We start from the raw sequence: 25,323 nt of genomic DNA on the forward strand, positions 1-25,323 counted from the left end.
TGGTGAATGCCTTAGACAAAGGATATGTATAGAAATTTGTTTCTCACATTAATGGCATCTAAAATATAATGCATCTCAATATATAGAGCCCACTATTAAAAAAAAATTCTTTCATGGATGCATTCCAGGTTGCTATTGTAATACAAATGACCAGCCTTTTTATCAATATTCTTCCAAGCACTGTGTGTACTTTCCAGTCTCATGAACAACCTCACTGATTTCACTTTGATCACATGATTGGGCAACAAAAGCAAGAGGATCTTCTAACAAGTGCAATCTTGAACATGATGACCTATTCACATTGACATTAAAAGTCATATTGACACATCAGTGGGCCTCAGTTTCTGGAACTGCTGTTTCAACAAATGGTTTGGAAGACTGCAGTATTTTACTATATTATAAAACTTCTACAATGGAAGTTTCAGAATTGTATCTGAATGCATCCAAAAGATTAAAGCCAATTACATTTCCTTAGTGAAGACAATTACTGATATGAAATTGCTCTACTTCTATTATTCCACCAGTATTCATTGTAAACATTACTGACATGTTGAAAGAATTATAAAGGACAATGTATAATTCTAAAATATTAAGAACAGGAGGAAATGGATGTCTTTTATTCCCTTGCCCACCATTGCTCTGCTGGCGTTTGTAGCTGTGGCAAAGCATTTGAATGTCCTAGGTTGCAATGTGTTAACATCAATTGCACTTGATGCCCAGATTTCCAGTGCCCAAATTTTCTAGATTGGCTAAATTGTTGGCCCTCTATTTTATCACCTGTCAAGGCTCCTAAGTTTTTTGAAATATTTCATAAATACACATTTTAGGAAATAACATTGCATTACTGTCTTCAAAGACATTTTAAATAAGTAACTTTATTATCTTTTCCACACAGTTCTGAAGCTTCCATTGAAATAAATGAGCAGAGTCCACAGTGGGAAGTTTTGGGGCTTCTCACCAAGTTTGAGTTACAGCACTGAACTCCAAGTTGGATTCAGTGGCAGAGCAAATTGATACACCATCAATAACTCTGAGACGTGGGTTAAGGTAGGCTTTTATTGACTGGAAGAAAGCACAAGCAGCAAGTGACCATCATACAACATCCTGGAGCCTGAGGAAGGGTCTGTGGCTCCAGTCGCCTTTATACCGGGGTCTGTGGGAGGAGCCACAGGAGCAGTCAGCGGCGGGGGGTGGGGGGGGTGCATGTCCAGACAGGTATATGTAGTTCACCACACAAATTGACCGATTTTACCAGGTGGAACCTGGGGACTTGCATATATGAATGTTTCTGTGCTGGAGTTTGAATTTACCAGCATTTATAGGGATAAGTGATGGCAGATCACTGTTAGAATTGGCAGTATTTACCAGCAAGCTTTGATTCAGTGTAGATCAATCAAGTCACTGAAATGAAAAAAAAATCAAGGGCAGGGTGTAATGTGATGGTTCCATTACAGGAATACTTATCCAAAGGCCTGCAGAATTACCCAGAAAGTATGAGTTGAAGTCATGTCATGGGGACATTGAGAAATTTAATGTGGTTTTATTATTTACACAATGGCTGCAGTCAAAGTGAGTGCAAAATTGGTGAGTAGTTGCAAAACTGTCCCAACACGATTGCTCTGTGATGTGCACATAGTCCATAAGTTGCAACAAAGCATCCTGAAGAATGTGGCATGAAGTGCAGCTGTAACTACCATATCCTTAAGACTACCTGGGATTACCAATAACTTCCAACTTTGCTCACAATAATTCCAGAAAACGTGTTATAGAATCCTAGCTTGGAGGCCAAGTTACCCACAGTGGCACTGCTGATCCTTTGACAGAGATATCCAATAAATCCCACTCTGCGGCTCAAAACTAGCAATAAAATAAAAATTGTGCCAGAGTGTGGCTGGCACAGAGTAGATGAGTAATCATGATTACAGGACTTGAAGTTTAGTGCTATGCATTTAGAAAACCTTCTTTATTAAATTTACATGGACTTTTAGTGCTTTGTTCTCCATCAACTCTAGCAGCAGCCCAAAGGTATGCTTCCTGTTGTACTTTCATGCAGAGAATATATCACCCAGAGGAGAGAAAGAGAAAAATATAATTAACAAACATGTCACCTACCACGTTGTTTGATAAGATATATTTCAGATTTCCTTAAATAATTTACCTGTCTTTTTATGTGGATGCACAAGCAATAGTAAACAAGAAACCTATTCAAATTCAAAGCAGATATCACACTGAATACATGGAAGAGTATAATTTACAGTAAAACTGGCTGGTGTTGTGGATCAGTTTTCTCTTATAGAAACAGCTTTGTTTTTATGTCTTTTAGCTTCCATTCTTCTCCAGACAACAGGGTATGTCCACAGCAATAAAATATAAAGTATTGATTTACGATTGCATCCACATAACGGTTGTCAAAACAGAGCACAAATTTAAACTTGAATACCAATGATAATGCTGTTAAATCTGCCCCTAAGTGCAACGCTGGCAATTGCTATTTTGAACCAAAAATAAAAGTATAAATGCCAAAAATACACAGTCATAGAACTCAACAGCATAGAAATGGGCCCTTTGGCCCACTTAGTCCAAACCATTCCAAGCTATTAAACTACCTTGTCCCATCAACTTGCAGCTGGACGATTCCCATCCTAGCCACATACCTATCTAAATTTCTCTTAAATGTTGCAATCAAACCCACATCCACCACTTCCACTGGTAGCTTGTTTCATACTCTCGAGTGAATAAGTTTCCCCTCATGTTTCCCTTAAATATTTCACCTTTCTTCTTAGCCCATGATTTCCAGTTCTTTTCTCACCCACCCTTCGTGGGAAAAGACTGCTTACATTTACCTAATCTATACCCTTCGTATACCTCCGTCAAATCTCCCCTCACTCTTCTACGCTGTAGAGAATAAATTCATAATCCATTCAACCTTTCCCTACAACTTAGGTCCCCAAGTCCCGGCGACATCATTGTAAATGTTCTCTGCACTTGTGGATAGGCGGATAGAATTAAAGGTTTAAACACTTGGCTGGCTAAAATCCACTCTTTGGGCATATTTTCGGCAGAATGTTTAATTTGAATGAGGGACGTGTCTCAGGAGGAAATAGTGGCTATTATCGTGATCTTCAGTCACAGTCTCATAATATTGGTTGTCAGCTTGAGTTGTAAAAGTACAAATTTTGAACACATCCCAGATCCAGTTAGAATTAGAATGATGAAATGGTCTAAAAGAATTTGGAAAAATCTAATAATTTTATTAAAAGTTAATTGAGAAAACATAAACATTAGGTTTTTCCAAAATCTTTATTGAATTTTTTTTGTAAGTTGACTAGATCACAGATATCGATGGTTTTTATTTGAAACTGGCATAATATTTAATGAGGATTCATTTTCAGGTATTGCAGTTCTTCACCGCTGAGTAATTTCAACATCATTTTTGGAAAGTGGTTAATGTAAAGAAAATACTCATTTTGATCACTACTTTTCAGCTGTTTCTTAGAGACTATTATACTTTGTAAAAGAGGCTTATAGCCATTTTGTTAAATATCTGCTTTGATTGAAGAAAAGACTTGAAAGTGTTTTAAGTTTTCTAAATTTTGTAATAGAATTAGATAATAAAATAGGCTACATCTAATAATGAAACAGCCCAAAAGACTGGAAGTTGTAAAGTACAATGCAATCTATCTTTCTTTTTAATGCATCTTGGTTGTTTTATTTGAAAACAGATTAAAGATAAATCTCTTTCAAATTGTGGACAACAGTTATTATATGCACGGCTACTTAGTTTGAGGACAGCCGCTCTGGGCAGATTTAGAGCTGTGCCATATTCTTTCCATTTCTTGATGACTGCCTTAACTGTATTCCGAGGGATATTCAGTGACTTGGAGATTTTCTTGTATCCATCTCCTGACTTGTGCTTTTCAGTAACCTTTTCGCAGAGTTGCTTGGAGTGTTCTTTTGTCTTTATGGTCACACAAATGAATCTGCAGATGCTGGAAATAAATAAAAACACAAAATGCTGGCAGGACTCAGCAGGCCAGACAGCATCCATGGGAGGAGGTAGTGATGATGTTTCAGCCCAAAACGTCGTCACTACCTCCTCCCATAGATGCTGTCTGGCCTGCTGAGTTCTGCCAGCATTTTGTGTTCTGTCTTTATGGTGTAGTTTTTACCAGTTGGACCTTTCAGACACAGGTGTATTTTTACTATGGTCAGTTGAAACACTTTGACAGCACACAGGTCTCTAAAAACAGGGCTTCATTTAACTACAAAGAAGAGAAAATCTGTAAATGCTGAAAATCCAAGCAACACACATTAAATGCTGGAGGAACTCAGCAAGCCAGGCAGCATCTGTGGAAAAAGGTACAGTCAACGTTTCAGACCAAGAACCTGTGGCGGGTCTGGAGAACAAAAGCTGAGGAATAGAATTAAAATGTGGAGGGAGGGGAGAGATAAACACAAGGTGATAGGTGAAACCTGAAGTGAGAGGGATGAAGTAGAGAGCTGGGAAGTTGACTGAAGAAGCAGGAGTCTGATAGAAGAGGACAGAAGGCCATGGAAGAAAGAAAAGGGGTGAGGGCACCAGAGGGAGGTGATGGGCAGGCAAGGAGATAAGGTGAGAGAGGGAAATGGGGATGGGGAATAGTGAAGGGTGGGGGGGGGGGCGGGAGAGGGCATTACCAGAAGTTTGAGAAATCGATGTTCATGCCATCAGGTTGGAGGCTACCCAGATACAATATAAGGTGTTGTTCCTCCAGCCTAAGTGTAGCCTCATCATGACAGTGGAGGGGAACATGAACAGACTTATCGGAATGGGAATGGGAAATCAAATGGATTGGGAATGGGAAGTGGAATTACATATCTCCATTTAACTAATTATGTGACTTCTAAAACCAATTGGCTGCACCAGTTATGATTTGGTTTGTCATAATAAAGGGGGTGAATATTTATACAATCTGTTATTTTGTGTTTTATATTTGTAATTGATTTAGATCACTTTGTAGAGATCTCTTTTCACTTCGACACGAAATAGTCCTTTTCTGCTGATCAGTGTCAAAAAAGCCTAATTAATTCACTGTGATTCAATGTTGCAAAACAATAAAACATGAAAATTTCAAAGGGGGTGAATACTTTTTATAGGCACTATACAGGATTGTTGTGTAAATGTTCATTGAATTACCTAAAGTAAACAGTGAAATGTTGTATCTAATCTCTTCAGAATACAGAGAAGGCTGGAGATTGCATTGCCCAGTTACTGAACCCTTGGCCTAATATCAATTAACTAATTTCTAAAATTGCTGTGGTGCAAAACCTTACTATTTCTTTCTGTAGTATTTATAAAGAACCAACTGTGAATTAAATTTTGATTGACACCGCCTATCCTTTGATTATTCAATATGACATTTTAAAAGTATTTTCCAAATATAATATGTCATCCTTTGCAATTTGTTGCAACATTCCATTGAATAAAAATCATTGTGCATCTTTGTAATTATGAATAGAATTTTACACAGCCAATGGGCATTGGCTCTATGATGAATTAACAGAGCTATCTTGTATGAATAGGCTTTGGTGGCCTTTCTTCTGGTTCCATTGTTTTTACAGTGGTTTAGAATTATCTTTGTTCAGCTCATTCTTTGAGAATATAATATTTATGAATATGTAAATGAATTTAAATACCAAGCCATTTTGTAAAGATAGGAATGCCTTTTGCTTTGTTGACTGTTAAACATGGGTATGTAAGGCATTTGCATTGACGCTTGACTTAAAATAGTTTGCAGTAAATCACTGACTACAGGTAGGAGATTATTTCCACAGTTCGTTGTCATTGAGACAAAAGACTAAATTTTAACTTCTTGATATGCTGGACACAGGAGAGCAAATGTTCTGCACTGTGTTTGTAAGAGGGACTTAAATTTAAGACCATAAGGCCAGAAAATACAGGAGCAGAATTAGGCCATTTGGCCTATTGAGTCTACTCCACCATTTCATCATGGTTGATCCATTTTTCCTCTCAGCCTCAATGTTCTGCTTCTCCCCGTATCCCTTCATACCCTGAGGTGATCTATCAACCTCTGCCTTAAATATACATAAAGACTTGGCCTCCACAGCTGCCTTTGACAACAAATTGCACAGATTCACCACTCTGGCTGAAGAATTCCTCCTCAACTCTATTCTAAAAGGACAGCCTTCTATTCTGAGGCTGTGCACTCTGGTCTTAGGCTCACCCATCATAAGAAACATCCTCTCCACATTCAAGCTATCAAGGCCTTTCACCACTCATTAGGTTTCTATTAGGTTACCCCTTATTTTCTGAATTCCAGTGAATACAGGTACAGAGCTATCAAACTGTCTTTATATGACAAGCCATTTAATCCTGATATCATCTTTGTGAATCTCCTTTGAACCCTTCCAGGTTCAGCACATTCTTTCTAAGATAAGGGACCCAAAACTGCTCACAATACTTCAAATGAGGCTTCACCAGTGCTTTATAAAGTCTCAACATTATATCCTTGCTTTTATATTCTAGTCCTCTTGACATAAATGCCAATTTCGCATTTGACTTCCTCAGCACAGACTCAATCTGCAAATTAACCTTTAGGGAATCCTGCACAAGGACTCCTAAGACCTTTGCACCTCAGTTTTTTTTGTATTTTTTCTCCATTTAGAAAACAGTCAACCTTTTCCTTTTGTCTACCAAAGTACATGACCATACACTTCCCTATACTGTCTTCCACCTTCCATTTCTTTGCCCATTCTTCTCATCTATCTAACTCCTTCTGTGTCCACTCTATTTCCTCAAAACTACCTGCCCCTCCACCTATCTTCATATTGTCTGCAAAGTTTGCAACAAAGCCATCAATTCCATCATCCAAATCATTGACATATAATGTAAAAAGAATCAGTCTCAACACAGACCCCTGTGGGACACCACTAGTCACTGGCAGCCAGCCAGAAAAGGCTCCCTTTATTCCCACTCTTTGCTTCTGCCTATCAACCACTGCTTTCTCCATGCTAGAATCTTTCCAGCAACACCATGGGTTCATACTTGTTAAGCAGCCTCATGTGTGGCACCTTGTTAAAGGCCTTCTGAAAATCCAAATACACAACATGAACCAATTCTTCTTTATCTATCCTGCTTGTTATTTCTTCAAAGAATTCCAACAGATTTGTTAGGCAAGATTTTCCCTTGAGGAAACCACTCTGACTACGGTCTATTTTACCATGTACCTCCAAGTACCCTGAAACCATATCGTTAACAATCGACTGCAACATCTTCCCGACCACTGAGGTGAGACTAACTTCCTTTCTTCTGCCTCTCTCCCTTCTTGTAGAGTGGAATTTTCCAGTCTTCCAGGATCTAGTGATTCTTGAAAGATCATTACTAATGCTTCCACAAGCTCTTCAGCCACCTCTTTCAGAACCCTGGGATGCACACCATCTGGTACATTCAACTCCATCCTGCGTGTTTGCTGCTTTTTTTTAGCTGGCAAAGGAAAACCTCCCAAAGCACATTTTCTGGTATCGTTGGCTTCCTTGATGGCCTTTCTTGAGGAAAGTTGACTTTGGCTAAAGTACTTCTGGGCTGTTTTAACTAGCTGATGGGGCACAACTATATTTCTGCTCCAAGCATCTCAATATTACTGCATGAACAATGCCCATTGTTTCATCAAGAATGCCTCTATGCTCCCACCAAGCTTTATGGGTAAATTCCAGAAAGATTAAGAAATCTATGAACCTAGAATTGAATTCCAAAACCGCTATTTAGATCACTCTTTTTGCCGAATGATTAGAAATATTTAAATTGAGAGCCTACCTTCCCTAAGGACATCTTGATTGCAGTCTGACCCACTCAGCTCAATTCCTGCAGCTGGCACATTCCCAATGCATATCTAATTTTGCAGATTTATTTTTCTGCAGTTTCCAAACCTGGCCTGTTGACACAGATTAATATTCCCCATATTCAGTTGTGATTCTGAAATATAATTATATCGACCTTGCTCATTAGGCCCAGAAACATGAATATGAAGATTGAACTCTTTAGCTCAACATAAGTACAGCACACTCCGGATGAAGAGTTTCCTTATACCTTACGTTATACATTTATGAGACATACAGTATCCCTTTCAAATCACCTCTTGCAATGCATTCTTTCCCAAAAATAGAAAACAAGTATTAGAGAGGATATTTTGTTATTAATGGTGCTTATGATGTAAGAAATAGATACATAGTTCAATATGTTCAATATGTTCAAATGTCAAAGTTCAAAGTAAATTTATTATGTAGATCACCATATACAACTCTGATATTTGTGTTCATGTGGGCATACTCAATAAATCCAATAACCACAATAGAAACTGTGAAAGACCACACCCAACAGAGCGAACAACCAGCATGAAAAGGGCAACAAACTGTGTAAATATAAAGGAAAAAAGATATTAATTAATTAATTAACAAACAAACAAGCAGGCAATAAATATCACCAACATGAGATGAAGATTCCTGAAAAGTGAGTCTAAAGGTTGTGGGAACAGTTCAGTGACGAGGCAAGTGAAGTTATCCCCAGTGGTTCAAAGCCAACGGTTGAGGGGTAATAACCATTCCTGAATCTGGTGGTGTGGGTTCTGAGGGTCCTGTAGCTTCTTCCTGATGGCAGCAGTGAGTAAAAGGCATGGCCTGAGGGTTAGGGGTCTTTGATGATGGATGCAGCTTTCCTGTGACAACACTCTGTGTATATGTATGTAGTTAAAGAGTTGCTGCAAGAAGGAGGGCTTCAGATTTACCGATCATTGGGCTCTCTTCCAGGGTGAGTGGAATCAGTACCAACAAGACGGTTTGTATCCGAACTGAAGGGGAGCCAATACCCTTGCCAGGAGGTTTGCTAGTGCTGCTGCTATGTCTGTGACTCAGGATGGTTTCAACTAAAATGGCTGAGAAAGGAAGTACAACAGAAGGGCAGCAGATGGTACGTTGAGATCAAGAAAGATGGTATAACTAGTAAGACTGAAAGAGAAGGACAAGCTAATAAACATGATGGAACTGATGGGCTGAAATGTGCTTATTTCAATGCTAGGAATATTATGGGTAAGGAGTATGGACTTAGAGCCTGAATCAGTTTTATGATGTAGTTTCCATTACAGAGACCTAGATGTGTGAGGTTCAGGATTTGGCAGCTTAGTGTTCCTGGATTCCATTGTTTATGATGTGATAGACAGGAGGGATTGCACCAGTGATAAGGGAGAATGTTGCAACAGTAATCAGAGAGGACTTCCTGGAGGGCACATACACAGAGGCAAATTGGGCGGAGCTCAGAAATTGGAGTGCAGCAGTTATATTGATAGGATTATATTTTAGACTCCCAATATTCTCTGTGACGTAGAGGAACAGATACACAAACTGATTATGGAAAGGTGCAAAAACAACAGAATTGTCGCACTGAGGGACTTTAACTTCCCTGGTATTGATTGGAATTTCCTTAATACAGGAAGTTCAGATGGGATAGAGTGTTTTCCCTGTGCAGTGCTAGCAAACCTTCCTGCAAGGGTATTAGTCCCCCTCCATTTCAGGTACCAACAGTCCTGCCTGTATAGATCCTTCACTGGAAGAGAGCTCAAATGATCCAAATATCTGAAGCCCTCCCATCTCCTTAGCCACAGGAAAACTATATTATCTTGCAATTTCTGGCCTCATTAGCACATGGCACAGGCAGCAATCCTGAGATTACAACCCCAGAGGCCCTGTCCTTTAATGTAGCACCTAGCTCACTGAACTCATATTGCAGAATCTTGTCACCCTTCCTTCTCATGTCATTGATACCAAGTAGACTACGACCTCCGGCTACTCACCCTCCCACTTAAGAATGCTGTGTACTCGATCCGAGATGATTGACCCTAGCACCTGGGAGGCAACATACCATTTGGGAATCTTGTTCTCATCCACAAAACCTCCTGTGTGTTCCTGAAACTATTGAATCCCCTATCACTACAGCTCGCCTCTTCTTTCCCCTTCTCTTTTGAGCCACAGAGCCAGACTCTGTGCCAGACACCTGACTGCTGTGGCTTTCCTCTGTTGGATCATCCCCTCCAGCAGCATCCGAAGTGATATACCTGTAACCGAGGGGAACAGTCACAGGGATACTCTGCACTGGTTTCCTATCTCCCCCACCCCTGACAGTCGCCCAATTATCTTATTTGACTGTAACTACCTCTGTGGATGTCCTGTCAATCATCCCTTCAGCCTCCTGAATGATCTGGAGCTCAACCAGCTCCAGCTCCAACTCCTTAACACGGTCTGTAGGAAGCTGCAGCTGGATGCACTTCTTACAGTTGCAGTCCTCAGGGACACAGGAGGTTTCCCACATCCTGCAAGAGGAGCATTCAACTCTGCTGCTTGGCATTCCCACTGCTCTAACTGTGCAATAAGAAAGAAAGAATGAAAGAAAGAAGGGAAAAAAAGAAAAATCCACCTACAGCCTCTGCCTCTCCTCCCCAAAGCCTCTATGAACCAAAGCCTGAACTCCTCTCTCTAATATTGGCCTAATGAAAGGAGCATCTATACAGTTAATGGTAGTACACTGTGGTAAAGAAGGACTCGGGGGTCCATTATACACTGAAATTGGCATTGCAAGTAGATAAATAGCATGTGGATGAAAGTGTATGGCATGTTTGCCTTCATTGAGGAGTGTTGAGTGTAAGTATAAGGAAGTCTTGAACCAGTCGCATACAACCTTAATCAGACTGCATTCGGGGTACTGTGCGCATTTCTGGTTGCCCCAGTGTAGGGATAAAATGGAGCCTGTGCAAGGTTGCAGAAAAGGTTTACCAGGATGCTGCCTGAGTCAGAGAGTATGGGTTGGATAAACTTGGGTTGTTCTCCCAGGACATGCTTTTAAGGCCAGAGGTGGATGGCTTAAAGGTGACATGAGAGCCCAAGTTTTAATGCCAAAAGTGGTAGGTGCCTAGAATGGGTAGCCAAAGTAGGAGTGGGATCAGGCAGTTTTGTGGAGTTTTGAAAGACACAAGAATATGTAGGCAATAGAAGGATATGGATGATACACAGGAGGACATTTAGTGTAAATTGACATTGTGAGCTGAATAGCCTATCCAGTGCTGTACTATCCTGTGTTCAATGTTCCATTTAATATGGTTTTCCATTCACATGAGTCACAATATGTCAGGACAAAATAACAAAAGTGTCCTTATAAAAAATATGTAAATGTAATAGAAAATTTGGTTGTCTGAACTCTTCTTGTCTGATCCTTGTAGATCATTTAATCAGCTCTTTAGCTGTCAATGTGAATCATAATTAATCTCTCACAAGAGGAAGTTCTATTAAAAAATGCAATAGAATGCATGAAATTTCTTTGGGATTTCTATGTGGTGGTTCTGAGGGTGATCACTGATGGTGACTCTGCGGGAGAATACATTCAGGTACTAGGCCACCATTATCACTGTGGGCAAGACTTCTGCCATGAGCTGCTCCATACTGGGATCCTGATATTTCATCCAAAATCAGCTGAGAAGATACACACTTGTCCAGAATTTGGAAATGAAAATTGGTGGGGGTTAATATAATAGGCATCTGGTCTATTTTGGTAAAAGGGAATTTGGTCTTGTATTTTTAATGAAAATCAGTCAAAAGGAGCAGAATACAGTATATGTCAACTATTGAAATAATCCATGGTGGTGGATCACCTGACCTCGGGGAGTATCCTGCAATAATAATCAGCGGTTGGTAACTTTTGGGAGCAAAGGTTTGTTTAGTTGATTACTGGTTGATTATTCAGATACTTCCCTCTTTATATACCCTAAAATGTGAGTTCATTCATAATGCAAATATTTTTATGAGGTGTAGAAAAGTTCTTTCAAATTTTAAATTACAATCTTCCGCTTTAGCAAACCTTTGATAAGTGCTCTTTGCCCAGTGGTGTAAACTTAATCTAATCCAATTGATTACTCAACACTTTACATAAGTCATCCCAACACCCACACCAATTCTAAATAATTCTGTTTTAGTTTTGTTTTATAATGAGTAAGTGATTGACTTTCGCCAGAGATTAGAAGTGAACTCAGTTCTGATTGCTAAAGTGAAATTAATTTTTTATTTTAAAAACTTTTCTTATGTAGGTATGTCGCTGATGTAGTGACATCTGACCAAAAGTTAAGACCTTTGACTTTTAAAGGTTTGTACATCAACGAGATCCACAATATATTGGAAAACTCGGGTATCAAGGCTTTAAGTTTGATATAAAATGCAGCACTGCTCCTGGTTCCTGCACACTGGAGAACATTTCTACTAAAGAAACTGGAATGGAATCAATACACAGTTCAGATCATCAGAAAGTTCCCATTTCTGTAGTGGTCATGTGTTTGGAGTCAGCAACATATACCTCAGGAGAAGAGTTTTTCATTGGGTACAAGCAAGATAACAAAACTCAGATCATTAATCCCAAGGGAGATCAGGACAAGACTTCATCATCACTCTGCTGTATCAAGAGGCCATTGGAATTGTACAGGGAGTCTGAACTTGCCAGTCAGAGTATTGAACCCAGTGGACGTCGGCAGCATGAAATTTCGCTGTACCCCACAGAATGGACTTTGAAAAGTAATGTTGTGGAACCAGATTCTGCTTCAGTTCGGAAGATGCCTTCTGTTTCCTCCATGTATAAAAATACATGCAGTTCAGCAAATTCACCATCTGAGCTAAAAGTCAAGAATCTTGGATCAAGTGTTATTGTATTTTCTGATTATGTGTGTCAAGCTGAATCTACACCCCATAAAAACACTGAACTCTACATCTGTGAAGCATCAGATGGGTTTTGTGAACCATCTTCGTCTGAAGATAATTCCACAGAGATGTCACATAATGCAGGATATTTTATGAGAAAGAGAAGGCAAGGTGTCAGTGGAGAGCAGAGATGCAATGCTGCCAATGTGAGTGCAAGACTCTGCCAGTTTAGGAAATACACTGAGGATCTAGAGGTCCCTGATAAAGACAATCCAGGGGAGAATAAAGAAATGAGAGAAGAGGTAAGGATATCAAAAAGTTTTAAATTATGAAAATATCTTTGCAATGGATGGTTCTGCAAATATATGTATATTATGCCAAATGTAGCATTTTTCTAAATGTACTACATAAAATGAAACTAGAAGTGCTTTCTGTTTCATTTTATGTTAATACTGCAGTTAGAAATGGTCCACATGTCAGGCCGCATCTGTGGAGAAGGAAAAATATCATAGTAACTGCAGTATGTTGACATTAATATGGTTTATTCTTAAACAAGCAGAAAAACCTAGTTTGAATTTAGGTTTATTATAAACTAAAGTATTTTTTTATTAAATTATGTCACATGCACAGTTCAGCAATCTTTGATATAAAATGGGAAGAGAACAGCAAAACACAGATAAGTGAATATGGTTTGGTTTAGCTGGGACAAAGCAAAGACAAAGTTAGAACTGTGATTTTCGCAGTGTACAAATAGGCAACAAGTTATATTTTTTCAATATAAAGTAGCTTCATTTCTGTTACTTCTGCTAGAGATTAATAAGGAAAGAATTAAGTCATTCTTTACAGAAGTATCTCTTGGATATAGATCAGCAGCTTCATTATTCCAAATGATTTAAGAATGTACAGCCCAATAATTCAAACCGAAAGTAAGGTTTTTGTAATTGAATTTGCTAGGGATTAGATTTAGGGAATCACTGTACAAGGTTGATACAGGTAAATAAATGGTGAAATATTGTGCATTGATCTCCAATACAATGAGAATGATGCTGTGGTTGCAGCCAGTGTCGTGATTGACTCCATTAGTGTGGAATGAGTGTTTGCCTTAAGGGCCACCTTGAGACCCGGAATGCAAGTAAAATATCTGGAATAATAAACTACAAAGCATAACATGAAGTAAAAAAGAAAGGTTCTGTCTTGGAATCTTATGATTTATTCATAAGGAGAGATGAAATCTGGTCATAGATCATAAAGCGTAGAAGCAGATTTAGGTCATTTGGCCAATTGGGTCTGCTCCGCCATTTGATATGATTGATTTATCTTCCCTCATAATCCCATTCTCCTGCCTTCTTCCCTTAATGGCTCAAGAACCTATCAACCTCTGCTTTAAATATACCCAAAGATTTGGCCTCCATTGCCATCTTCGGCAATGAATTCCACAGCTTCACCACCCTCTGGCTGAAGAAGTTCCTCCTCATCTCTGTTTTAAAGGGATGCCCTCCTATTCTGAGACTATCCTAGATTCTCATACTATTGAAAACACCCTCTTCATGTCCATTCTATCTAGCTGTTCTGGTTGCTGCAACTGGACAAAAAAAAGATCTGAGAGTGCCAAACAGTAACTCTACAGTCACTGTAATTACAGAGAAAGATAGATGGCCCAATCTATCTACAGAGAGCTCATGTCGAGATAGGTTCTAGGTTTAGGTGTAGGGAGGAGTAGGATGAAAGGACTCCTAGCACGAAGCAAAAAATGTCAGGGGCAAGGAGGAGCGTTCTAATTTCTGTGCCTCCTTAGATCTGACCAAGTAAAAGTTTTGAAATTAAGGTATTTTACAACACAAGCAGAGGCTATTCAGACATTGGTTCTCTGACAGTTGACATGGACACATTCAGCCTAAACCCACTTCCTGTCTTTTGAGTTTAATCATCCAAACAGCAATTAAATATGATGAGAACTTTTGTGAGAGACCCAGTTCAGTTGAAAGGTCTCCACCTGAAATGTCGATTTCTTATTTCCCTCCGTAGGTGCTGCTTGACCCATTGAGTTTCTTCAGTGTTTTGTGTGTGGCTCCAAATTCCAGCATCTGCAGTCTCTTGTGACTATATTACAGCAATGCTGTGTAGTGGATGATCAAATGGATTTACTTAATGAAAGTTTGTGAGGTTTATAGAATAACACACAGCAACTCAAGTATCATTAAGTATCTGCTCCAGTTATTGTTATAGTCCATTGAACAGCCCAGTTAAAGCAAAATCATGCACAAGTCAGTGCTTCCAGCAGTGATTTGGTGCTTTTGCTTCAGAAGCCCCAAAATTCATTTATTGAAGAGAAAATAAATAATTTGCATTTGTATAACATATTATTTAAAAGGACTTTAGTACCAATTCTGATCAACTGCAGCAGCCACATTGCACTCAGCAAAATCCAAAAAGCAGGTAATTGATGCGAGTTGAAAGGATAAATGTTGTCCAGGCCATTAGCAGAACACTCCTACTCACCCAGTAGTCCTGATGTGCCCATTTGAGAAAGCAGACAGAACCCCAAATCTTATAGCTGATGAATCCTCTCAGCTTGTTGCCAGGACTTCTTGGGTCCACTGATCTGCCTCCTGGCTTTTCTTCTCAAATTCTATTATCAACTGGTAATGAGCATGAGGACCTGAAATAATCCGTGTTGCACCACTTCACTGAACAGCCAAGTCTGTGTGTGCAGGCATTACATACTGGCGAGGAAGTGTGGAAGTTTGTGTTACCATCCTCTCTTTCTTCATTTTTGTTTTTAGGTATTAGGTAAAGGGAGGAAATTCATCGCTATGATGCTTTGACTTTATGTTGCCCCTCCCCCCCGGCACAGCTGAAAGTAGTCAGTAATTTTCTTCCTTCTTTGGTGACTGGCTAGCTAAGAGTTAAACCCCATATGTAAGTAAGAATTGCCCATAGTTTGTACACTGCTCTCAGATCCAGAGAACATTCATAAACCAAAAATAGCACGTATCGCTGTGTGTCAGATTTTGGTCACATCTTTAGCTAGCTGTGGAGGCACTCTAGCTCCAGGGACTTAATTAGCAGACAGGATAGGGTTTAATGAATCCCACAGCACAGATTCATGGTATTCTACAATGAAAGCACCTTGTGTGTGCACTTGCTTCCAAAGTGTTGTCAAGTAGCAATCTATCAAACACTATGTTTTAATCTGATGAGCTTTTCCTTGTAAGTGCTACTTTAAAAAGGTTACTTCAAACTTACATTTTTTTAAATAGCCATTAAATCATTTTAGCAGTGAAATTAATTTTTGGATAACTGCTTTTATTTTTACTGCAAAGTATTAACACTTATCACTAGAAATTATTCAGTGTAGTTTTAGTCTGTGAGTGGCTTTATAATGATAGAAAGAAATCTGAGCAACTGAGCAAAGTAACTCCAATTTTCACAAATAATGTCATTGTAAACATAAAGTCTAGTGTTCTAGGTAAAATTCAGGTTAATTTTCAGGTGTTATTGTAGACAGGTGAGTCTCACGTCATTGGTAAGCAAGTTACTGGAGGGAATTCTTAGGGATAATGTGAGCATATGGAAAACCATAGCCTAATTAGGGAAAGCCAACTTGGCTTTGTGTGGGGCAAGTTGTGACTTACAAACTTGATTGAGTTTTTTGACAAAGTGACGAGAATGATTGATGAAGGTAGAGCTATGGATATTGTCTACACGAATTTTAGTAAGGCATTTGACAAGGTCCCTCATGGGAGGCTCATTCAGAAGATTAAGATGCACAGGGTCCAGAACTGACTTACAAACAGAAGACAGAGGGTATTGGCCTTATTCCAGCTGGAGATCTGTGATTAGTGTTGTTCTGTATGGAACTGTACTGGGATCTTTGCTGTTTGTGATGTATATAAATGACCCTGATGAAAATGTAGATTGGTGGGTTTGTAAGTTTGCAGATGATACAAAGATTGGTTGTGTTGTGGATAGCATAGAAGACTAGCAAGGAATATAATATGATTTAGATCAGTTGCAGATATGGCAGATAGAGTTTAATGCAGCCGAATGTGAAGTGTCATGCCTTGGTAGGTCAAATGCAAAGAGACGATACACAGGAGGTATCTGATAAAGGTTTCTAGGATTATGAGAGGCATAGATAGAGTAGCCAGACGGTATTTTTCCCGGGGTTGAAGTATCTAAAATCAGAAGCCATGCATTTAAGGTGTAGTTTCAAAGGAGTGGGTACTTTCAAAGCAGATATGAGGGCAGATTTTTTTATTTGGTCAATTTTTTTTGCCTGAGGTGGTGGTAGAGGCAGAAACATTGGGGATTTTAAGAGACATTTAGATAGGCACATGAAAATGAAGAAAACGTAGATACATGAACATTGTGTAGGCAGATTTCATTTGTTTAGTTAGCCTTTTGATGGCTAATTTCATTGGTTTGGCACAGCATTGTGGGCTGAAGGGCCTGTTCCTGTGCTGCACTGCTCTATGTTCTATTTTCTATGAGTGAGGTGTTATTTCCCTTGTTTAAGAAATGTTAATTCTCTAATCTGCATCAAGTGTGTGCACCTGGGATTATATGTGTTGTGAGTATTGAAGCAATTTTGTCTGAAGGATGAATGGACATGCTGTGTAAGAAAAGCCAATTAAAACACTGACCTATTGAAATATGATGTTACTGGAGCAAAAAGAGAACTCTGGAACTGCTGCTTATGGAATGTTGTGTGATCCCTTCAAGTTCATCCTTAACTCTGGCACTAGCCAAAGGTTCCAAAGTTGATGGCTTGATTGGGTATCATCATCCAAACACTTGTGTCACCTTTCATCTGGCTGCATTACTGCAGAATTGTAATCTTAATTAAATCTGTTCATACCTGGTCAATAAAGAATTGTTTCCCCCTTCTTTACGTTGATATAATGAGTTAAGGTAATGTATTTCATGGCATTTTCAGCATGTCTTTGTTATCATCACCTATTTGGAATATAAGCAAAATAACTTGTTCTGGATGCTGGTTGAATCAGTGGATACATATGCTAGCATTATTTGGTATTTGCTCAGTTGGAGTACATTTGGTAGTGTGATATTTGCAGCTCATTACTCAAGATATATTTACACTACTTCAGTGATGCTCCTTTAATTCTATGACTTCCAAGGAAACATATTTACCTTTTTAAAAAAAACTCAAATCATGATACATATTGTACAAATGGTTTCAATATTTCATCTAAAATGGAAAAGGAATTGAAGTGCTACTGATAGTAAAAAGACAGGAAATTATAAACTCTTTGTAATTCTCTGCAAATCTTAATAAACCGTGAATATTTTCATAGAATCATGGGGTTGGATTGTAACATGGAAAGAGTGTATTGACTCCATTGCATCCAGGTGAGCTCTCTAACTGAGCAACTTGGCAGTTCCACTCTCTGTCCCTGCTCCATAGACTTGCAAGTATTTCTTCAGAGATGCTTGTCCTGTAAACCAGCAAAAGGTATAAAACTATTTAAAGAAAAAACCCAAGCAAGTTCCCGAATAGTGGTTAATCAGCTGAGGTCCAGAAATGTAAAAGTCAATAGTTGCATGAGCTTTGTAGCTAAAGTTAAAGGATCAATTGAGTCTAGTCAGAGGATAGTCTGGGAACTGATGAAGTAATATTTCAATGAACATTTATGAGCAAATGCTCTAACAAAGTTAGGGAATCATGCAATGTGAAAGACAAGGCATATCTGGCTAACTTAATACAAGAGTTTGGCCAAGCAAAGAGCTAAAAGGAATGCATAAGATGAAATACAGTACAGCATTTTTCAGAAATGATTGACAACAAATGCAAATGAAGAAGCCTTTGCCTGAACACAACAAAATCTCAACAATCCTTCAAGCAGGGAGTCTGCAAAAGGATTTAGACAGATTAGGAGAATGGGCAAAGAAGTGGCAGATGGAATATAGATGAGAAGTGTATGTTCATTCACATTGGTAGAAGGAATAAAGGCATAGAATATTTTCTAAACGGGAGAAAATTCTAAATCAGAGGTGCAAAGGGGCTTGGGAGTTGTCATGCAAGATTCCTTTAAGGTTAACTTGCAAGTTGAGAAGGTGGTAAGGAAGGCAAATGTAATATTAAAGCAAGGATGCAATGCTGAAGTTTTATAAGGTATTTATTCATCAGACCACACTTGGAATATTGTGAGCAGTTTTGAGTCACTTATCTAAGGAAGTACAATATGTGCTGACATTGGAAAAGGTTCAGAGAAAATGTGCGAGAATGATTCCGGGAATGAAAGAGTTAACACATGAGAAGCATTTGATGGGTCCAGGCTTGTACTTACTGAAGTTTAGAAGAATGAGTGGGGATCTCATTGAAACCTATTGAATACTGAAAAGCCTAGATAGAGGGGATGAAATAGAAGATGTTTCCTATAGTGGAGTGTCTGGGACCAGAGGTTACAGCCTCAGAATAGAGGATCACACCTGTTGAACAGAGATAAGGATGAATTTCTTTAGCCTGAGGGTGGTGAATCTGCGGAATTCAATGCCACAGACAGCTATGGAGCCAAATCATTTGATATATTTAAAGCAGAAATCTTTAGGGTTTTGATTAGTTATGCTTTCAAAGGTTATGGGAGGAAGGCAGAAGAATGGAGTTGAGAGGACCATGATTGAATGTGAGGCAAACTCATTGGGCTGAATGGTGTAATTCTGCTCCTATGTCACATGGTCTAATTCCTTCTACCGAAATGCATGGCCATACACTTCCCTATACTGTATTCCCTCTGGACCTCTTTGCTCAATCTCCCAATCTATGCAAGTCCTTCTGCAGACTTCATGCTTCCTCTATCAATCTTAATATTGTCTGCAGCCTTGGCTACAATGTCATCAATTCCATCATTCACATAATTTAATATAATATAAAGAATAGTGAACCCAATGCCCACCCCTGAGAAACACCACTAGTCACTGGTAGCCAGTCAGGGAGGGCCGTCTTTATTTCCACTCTTTGCCTTCTCCCGGTCAGCCAATCTTCTGTCCCTGCTAGTACCTTATCTACAATACCATGGGCTCTTATATTGTTTTGCAGTTTGCCAAAGGCCTTCAGAAAATCCAAGTAAGCAACATCCACTGAGTCTCCTTTGTTTATCCTGCCTGTCATTTCCTCAAAGAATCCCAAGAGATTAGTCAAGCAAGATTTTCCCTTAAGGAAACCATGCCGACTTCAGCCTATTTTATTGAGATCCTAAAAGTACTCTAAAACCTCATCCTTAATCCTCTAACCACTGATGTCAGGCTAACTGGCCTATAGTTTCCTATCTTTTGTCTTCCTCCCTTCTTAAAGAATGGAGTGACATTTGTGATTTTCCAATCTTCTGGAACCTTTCCAGAATCTAGTGATTCTTGAACGATTGCTACAAATCCCCCCACAATCACTTCAGCTATCCCTTTCAGAACCCTGGGGTACAGTCCATCCAGTTCAGGGACTTACAGACCTTTCAGCTTCCCATACAACCTTTCCTTAGTAAACAGCAACTGTACTCACTTCTGCCTCCCTCTCTAAATTCTTCTGCAGATCAGATGTAAAAAGCTGAACCTGGGTGCCAAGCCTTTAGTACTTGCAATCCTTGGGACAGAAAATTGTGTCTGTTTTAATTGTGGCTGTACTATACCCAATTTCAACCCCCCCCCCCCCCCGAATCACAGAGCACAGTTAGGTTGCTCATCCTTGCCCTCCATCATAGCCCTCCATACCCTACCATCCATGTACCTGTCCAAACGTCTCTTAAATGTTAAAGTCAAGCTTGCATGCACCACGTGCTGGCAGATCATTCCACACTCTCACAACACTCTGAGTGAAGAAGTTTCCCAGTATGTTCCCCTTAAACTTTTAACCTTTCACATTTAACCCATGACTATTGGTTGTAGTCCTACCCAAACTCAGAAAAAGCCTACTTGCATTTACTCGATCTATACTTCTCATAATGTTGTATACCTCTATCAAATCTCCTGACAATCTTTTACATTCTAAGGAATACTGTCCTAACCTATTTAGTCTTTACTTATAACTCAGGTCCTCCAGATCCAGCAACATCCTTGTAAATTTTCTCTGTACTCTTTCAACTCTGTTTACATCTTTCTTGTAGGCAGGTGACCAAAACTTGTACAACTTCCCATAACATCCCATCTCCTGTACTCAGTATATTGATTTATGAAGGCCAATGTGCCAAAAGCTGATCCTACCATAGGAAGTAGATCCCTCTACAAGTCAAAAGAGCCTTCCTCACCATCCACTACACCCCCAATCTTGGTGTTAGGCACTAATTTGCTGATCCAGTTAACCACATTATCACCCAGATCATTGATATAGATGACAAACAACAAAGGACCCAGCATTGATCCCTGTGGCACAGCACTAGTCACAGACCAGTCAATGAGGCAACCCTCTACTACCACTCTCTGGCTTCTTCCACAAAGCCAATTTCTAATCCAATTTATTACCTCATCTTGAATGCCAAGCAACCTGATCAGCCTCCCGTGTGGGATATTGTCAAATGCCTTACTAACCTAATGGATGTGCTTGCAGCCTAAAACATAACAACCAGGTAACTTTCCCCCTCCCTGATACATCGCAGTGAGTGAAGTTCAGATTCCAGGTCATCATCTTTGAGGCTAAGTTCCCCAAGCAACCAACACTTGCTGCACATGTGGTCACCAGGAACCACAATGGTTCACCAGCTCCCACATTATCCAACTGCAGCACCTCTCCTGATCCTGTAACTCTATTTCATTACTTTTAACTTGATGTCTTTAGTTAATTACTCTGTTAATATCCTCGTTTATCTCTTGTCTACAAGCCTACTGAACAATTAGTTTGAGTAATTTAAAGATGAAAGATTGATAAGAGAGACTCTAATCACCTACTCGGGGCAGTACCTTTGCAAAAATCCCGCAGTCAATAACCCAGGGGTTTCCGTTGACCAGAGTCTCACCTGGACTAGCCGCATGAATACTGTGGCTACAAGAGTCGATATCTTGAAACGAAAGACTCCCTAAAGCCTTTCTGTCATCTGCAAGTCGTAAATCCAATGGCATGCTCTTCTTATGTGCAGCTACAGTTCAACATCTTAAAGGATAAAGCAGCCCAACTAAGTCTTAATTCCCTCCACTACTTGTGCAAACTGGCTGCAGAGCATGTCATCAACAACATTGTCTGCAGTCACTCACCTAAGATACTCTGACAGCGTGTCCCAAACCATTACCCCTGCAACCAGAGGCGGCAGGCACACCATTACCTACAGGTTTCTCTCTGAGTTGCACACTTTCCTCATTTGGAAATACAGTGGATTCCAGTTAATTGGGCTACTGGTTTATCAAGGAAGCCATTTATTCAGGACACCTCTTAAAGAACAAGAAGAAATTGAGAAAATAGCCGGGATACCCTTAGTTTATTTAGGACATGATAGTGCTTGACTGGGGCAGCAACTGTTGCTGAACATTTTCTAATTACTGTCCCACCCACCTTTTTTGATTCCTTCAAATCTTCACAGTTAACATTTATGACTTAGCTTCTAGGTTCATTTTTACCACATCCTTTGAGCCATGTTTGACTGCTTATAGTTCACTTGACTGATGTAAATGAAGCCAAATGCTCAAAATGGCTGGTTGCATAGCAGAAATGCTAAACCACCACATGTCAAGAAGTAAAGTTGACCCCTGAACCGTTGTGAAGCTGTGCATTGTCTGATAAAATTCTATGGATAGAGTTATTTGGTTAATTACAAAAATCCTGATATTTGATCTGTAATGAAGGGCATGCTTTTCCATATTGTAATACATTATAGGTTATGCACTTGCATTATACAGTTGGCCCTCATTATCCACGAGGGATTGGTTCCAGGACCCCTCGCAGATACCAAAAATCACTGATGCTCAAGTCCGTTATTCAACCAGTCTTAATGTGGTGGTCCTTAGGACCCAGCGGAACCCCAGACCTTATTTAACCTGTTTCAGTACTGTGGACATTAGGACCCAGCGGTGAGCTCTGAATCCACAGTGTTTCTGTTAACGAAAATAATCATGATCACGATTGAAAATAAAGTGGAAATAATAAAGCAGTCAGAAAGAGGTGAAACACCATCAGTCAATGGAAAAGTGTTAGGCTACGTCGGTCAACAATCGGAACAACTTTAAAGGTTAAAGTGAGAAAGGCCCTGCCCCGATGAAAGCCACAATTATTACTAAGCAACGCAGTGGTGTGGTGAACTACATATACCTGTCTGGACACGCCCCCCCCCCCCCCCCCCGCTGACTGCTCCTGTGGCTCCTCCCACAGACCCCGGTATAAAGGTGATTGGGGACTCCACCCCAGCCTCTCAGTCTCCAGGATGTAGCATGGTGGTCAATTGCTGCTTGTTCTTTCTTCCAGTCAATAAAAGCCGATATCTCGCCTCACATCTCAGAGAGTTATTGATGGTGCATCAAGTGGTTTAATTATTGGGTTTTGGGGCTTTGGGTTTTTGATCCTCCACATCAACCCGGCATGGTGGAGAGCACACTCGGGAACAATCTCTCACTGGATCAAACTCGGGAACTTCTGTTCCCGACCCCGGCGCTGAAACATACGTTCTTAAGCATTTTATATGCATAGGAAGTTAAAATATATACTATATACGAAGACAAACATTTGACTAACTGACACTAAATACCAGATGTACCTGTTACTTAGTAAGAGAACTTATGATTTTTTTCTATCCCGATCCACGATAACCCACGCACATCCTCCCGTATACTTTAAATCATCTCTAGGTTACTTTCAATACCCAATACAATATGAATGCTATGTAAAATAGTTGTTATACTGCATTGTTTATGGAATAATGACAAGAAACAGAAGTCTGTACATGCTCGAACAGCAAGTGCTGGAAGAGTACTTCTGGGTTTTCGTGATTCGCGGTTGGTTGAATTCGCGCATGCAGAATTCACGAATAAGGAGGGCCGACTGTCACAATAAGACCTGAAAATCTTAAGTGATTTTTTAATATTATACTCAACCATAATTACTGCATAGCAAATTCTCTTGCTCTTAAAAAAGCTGTATAAATTCTCCCTGATATATATATTTCCAGTGGAATAGATGTTTTTCATCTTTTTAATGTTTATGTGTGTTAAACATCTACCTTTATCTTTTTCATTCTTTATCTGGTACTTCGAAAGTTAATTAAATATTATGATTTTTTTTTGGGTGGCAGGGTGGAGATATGTCTCTGCCAATGGAGGTGTAGGGCACTCTTTCCCTCCGCCAGTCTCCAGGTCACCCTTGGGAAAGGTGGAGCACCTGCTTATCCCTCCAATCAGGTCATGTTAAGCCAAGGGAGCAGGAGGCGGATGGTCATTTAAGCAGCTGGTGTGCATCACAGGACCTGGTTATGTAACCACTAACACCAGGCAGACAATCTCCGAAGAATATTGTTAATGGTTGGGGGCACCTATCTTATAAAGACACTACTCTAAAGAAGGCAATGGCAAACCACTTCTGTAGAAAAGTTTTTTAGGAACAATAATTGCCATGAGACCATGATCCCCCACTTCATACAACACGGCACATAATGATGATGATGATTCTTTTTTAACCTTCCTGCTTTGCAGTCTTAGGTAATTCTTTAATTAATTGGCTGCTCAGTGAATCTGTGAACATCACAGGGGCTGGTTATCAGCAGTTCTCATGGTTGCAGCTAATATTGTCGAGAGAAGACCTTCTGACAGAAATTGTTAGATCTTCGCAGAATCTTCCTTTGGGGTCAAAGCTCAAAATAAGTTTATTATCAAACTACATTTGTGCCATCATATACAACCCTGAGAATTATTCAGCAGCAATTAGAGTTATTATCATTCCCATTCCTGTTTCCTAAAGGAAAATTATCTGCACTATATAGATTCTGATATGGAACACCTTTATCAAAGATAAAACCAGAGATCAAGGGATGTGTCTAACAATCCTTTAAAGGAGTGATGCATGACATAATTCCTCCTTTCACCCTGAAGTCCTGAACTGTGGGGTGATCAGGAGGGGTAATGCAAAAGTTCGGGCTGAACTCTGGAGTTAAGATGTTGACTCCCCATGTTAACTGTTCATTTTCCAGAATGCACTCAATTTTATTAATATCCTTTATAATAACTGAGGCCCAGCACTGCTCCCTGTAGTAGATAGATGGAAACCTTATTGGTCCCAAAGGAAATTACAGTGTCACAGTAGCATTACAACTGCACAGATATACAAATATTAGAAGAGAAGTAAGAAAGAATAAAAAAATAAGTTACCTCAAACAGTCTAACAGGAGGGGGTCATCACTTTCCTGGCAGTAGGTTGACTCATTATAGAGCCTAATAGCCAAGAGTAAGAATGATCTTTTGTAGTGCTGTTTGGAGTAGTGCAGTTGTCTTAGTCTATTAATAAAAGTGTTCCTCTGTTCAGCCAACGTGGCATACGGAGGGTGAGAAATATTGTCCAGAATTGCCAGGATTTTCTGTAGGGTCCTTTGTTCTATCACAGCCTCCAGCATGTCCAGTTTGACTCTTATAACCAAACCACCCTTTCTAATCAGTTTATTGAGCCTGTTGGCATCAACC

At 39.6% G+C, this 25,323-nt stretch overlaps 1 protein-coding gene across 5 annotated transcripts in view; it reads left to right on the plus strand.

The window, feature by feature from the left end:
* Positions 1 to 25,323, plus strand: part of LOC132391196 (stAR-related lipid transfer protein 13-like) — a 414,973-nt gene that overhangs the window by 14,487 nt on the left and 375,163 nt on the right. For 4 of the 5 annotated variants that reach the window (XM_059964081.1, XM_059964080.1, XM_059964082.1 and 1 more), the window contains exon 2: positions 12,123 to 13,025. The exons of the other annotated variant lie outside the window; for it this stretch is intronic. In XM_059964081.1, the coding sequence (XP_059820064.1) occupies positions 12,306 to 13,025 (720 nt within the window). In that variant the 5' untranslated portion in view covers positions 12,123 to 12,305. The remainder of the gene's footprint in view (positions 1 to 12,122; positions 13,026 to 25,323) is intronic. 5 annotated transcript variants of the gene reach the window in all.

This window comes from Hypanus sabinus, chromosome 3 (assembly GCF_030144855.1).
Source record: "Hypanus sabinus isolate sHypSab1 chromosome 3, sHypSab1.hap1, whole genome shotgun sequence".
In the NCBI taxonomy this organism is placed as follows: domain Eukaryota; kingdom Metazoa; phylum Chordata; class Chondrichthyes; order Myliobatiformes; family Dasyatidae; genus Hypanus; species Hypanus sabinus.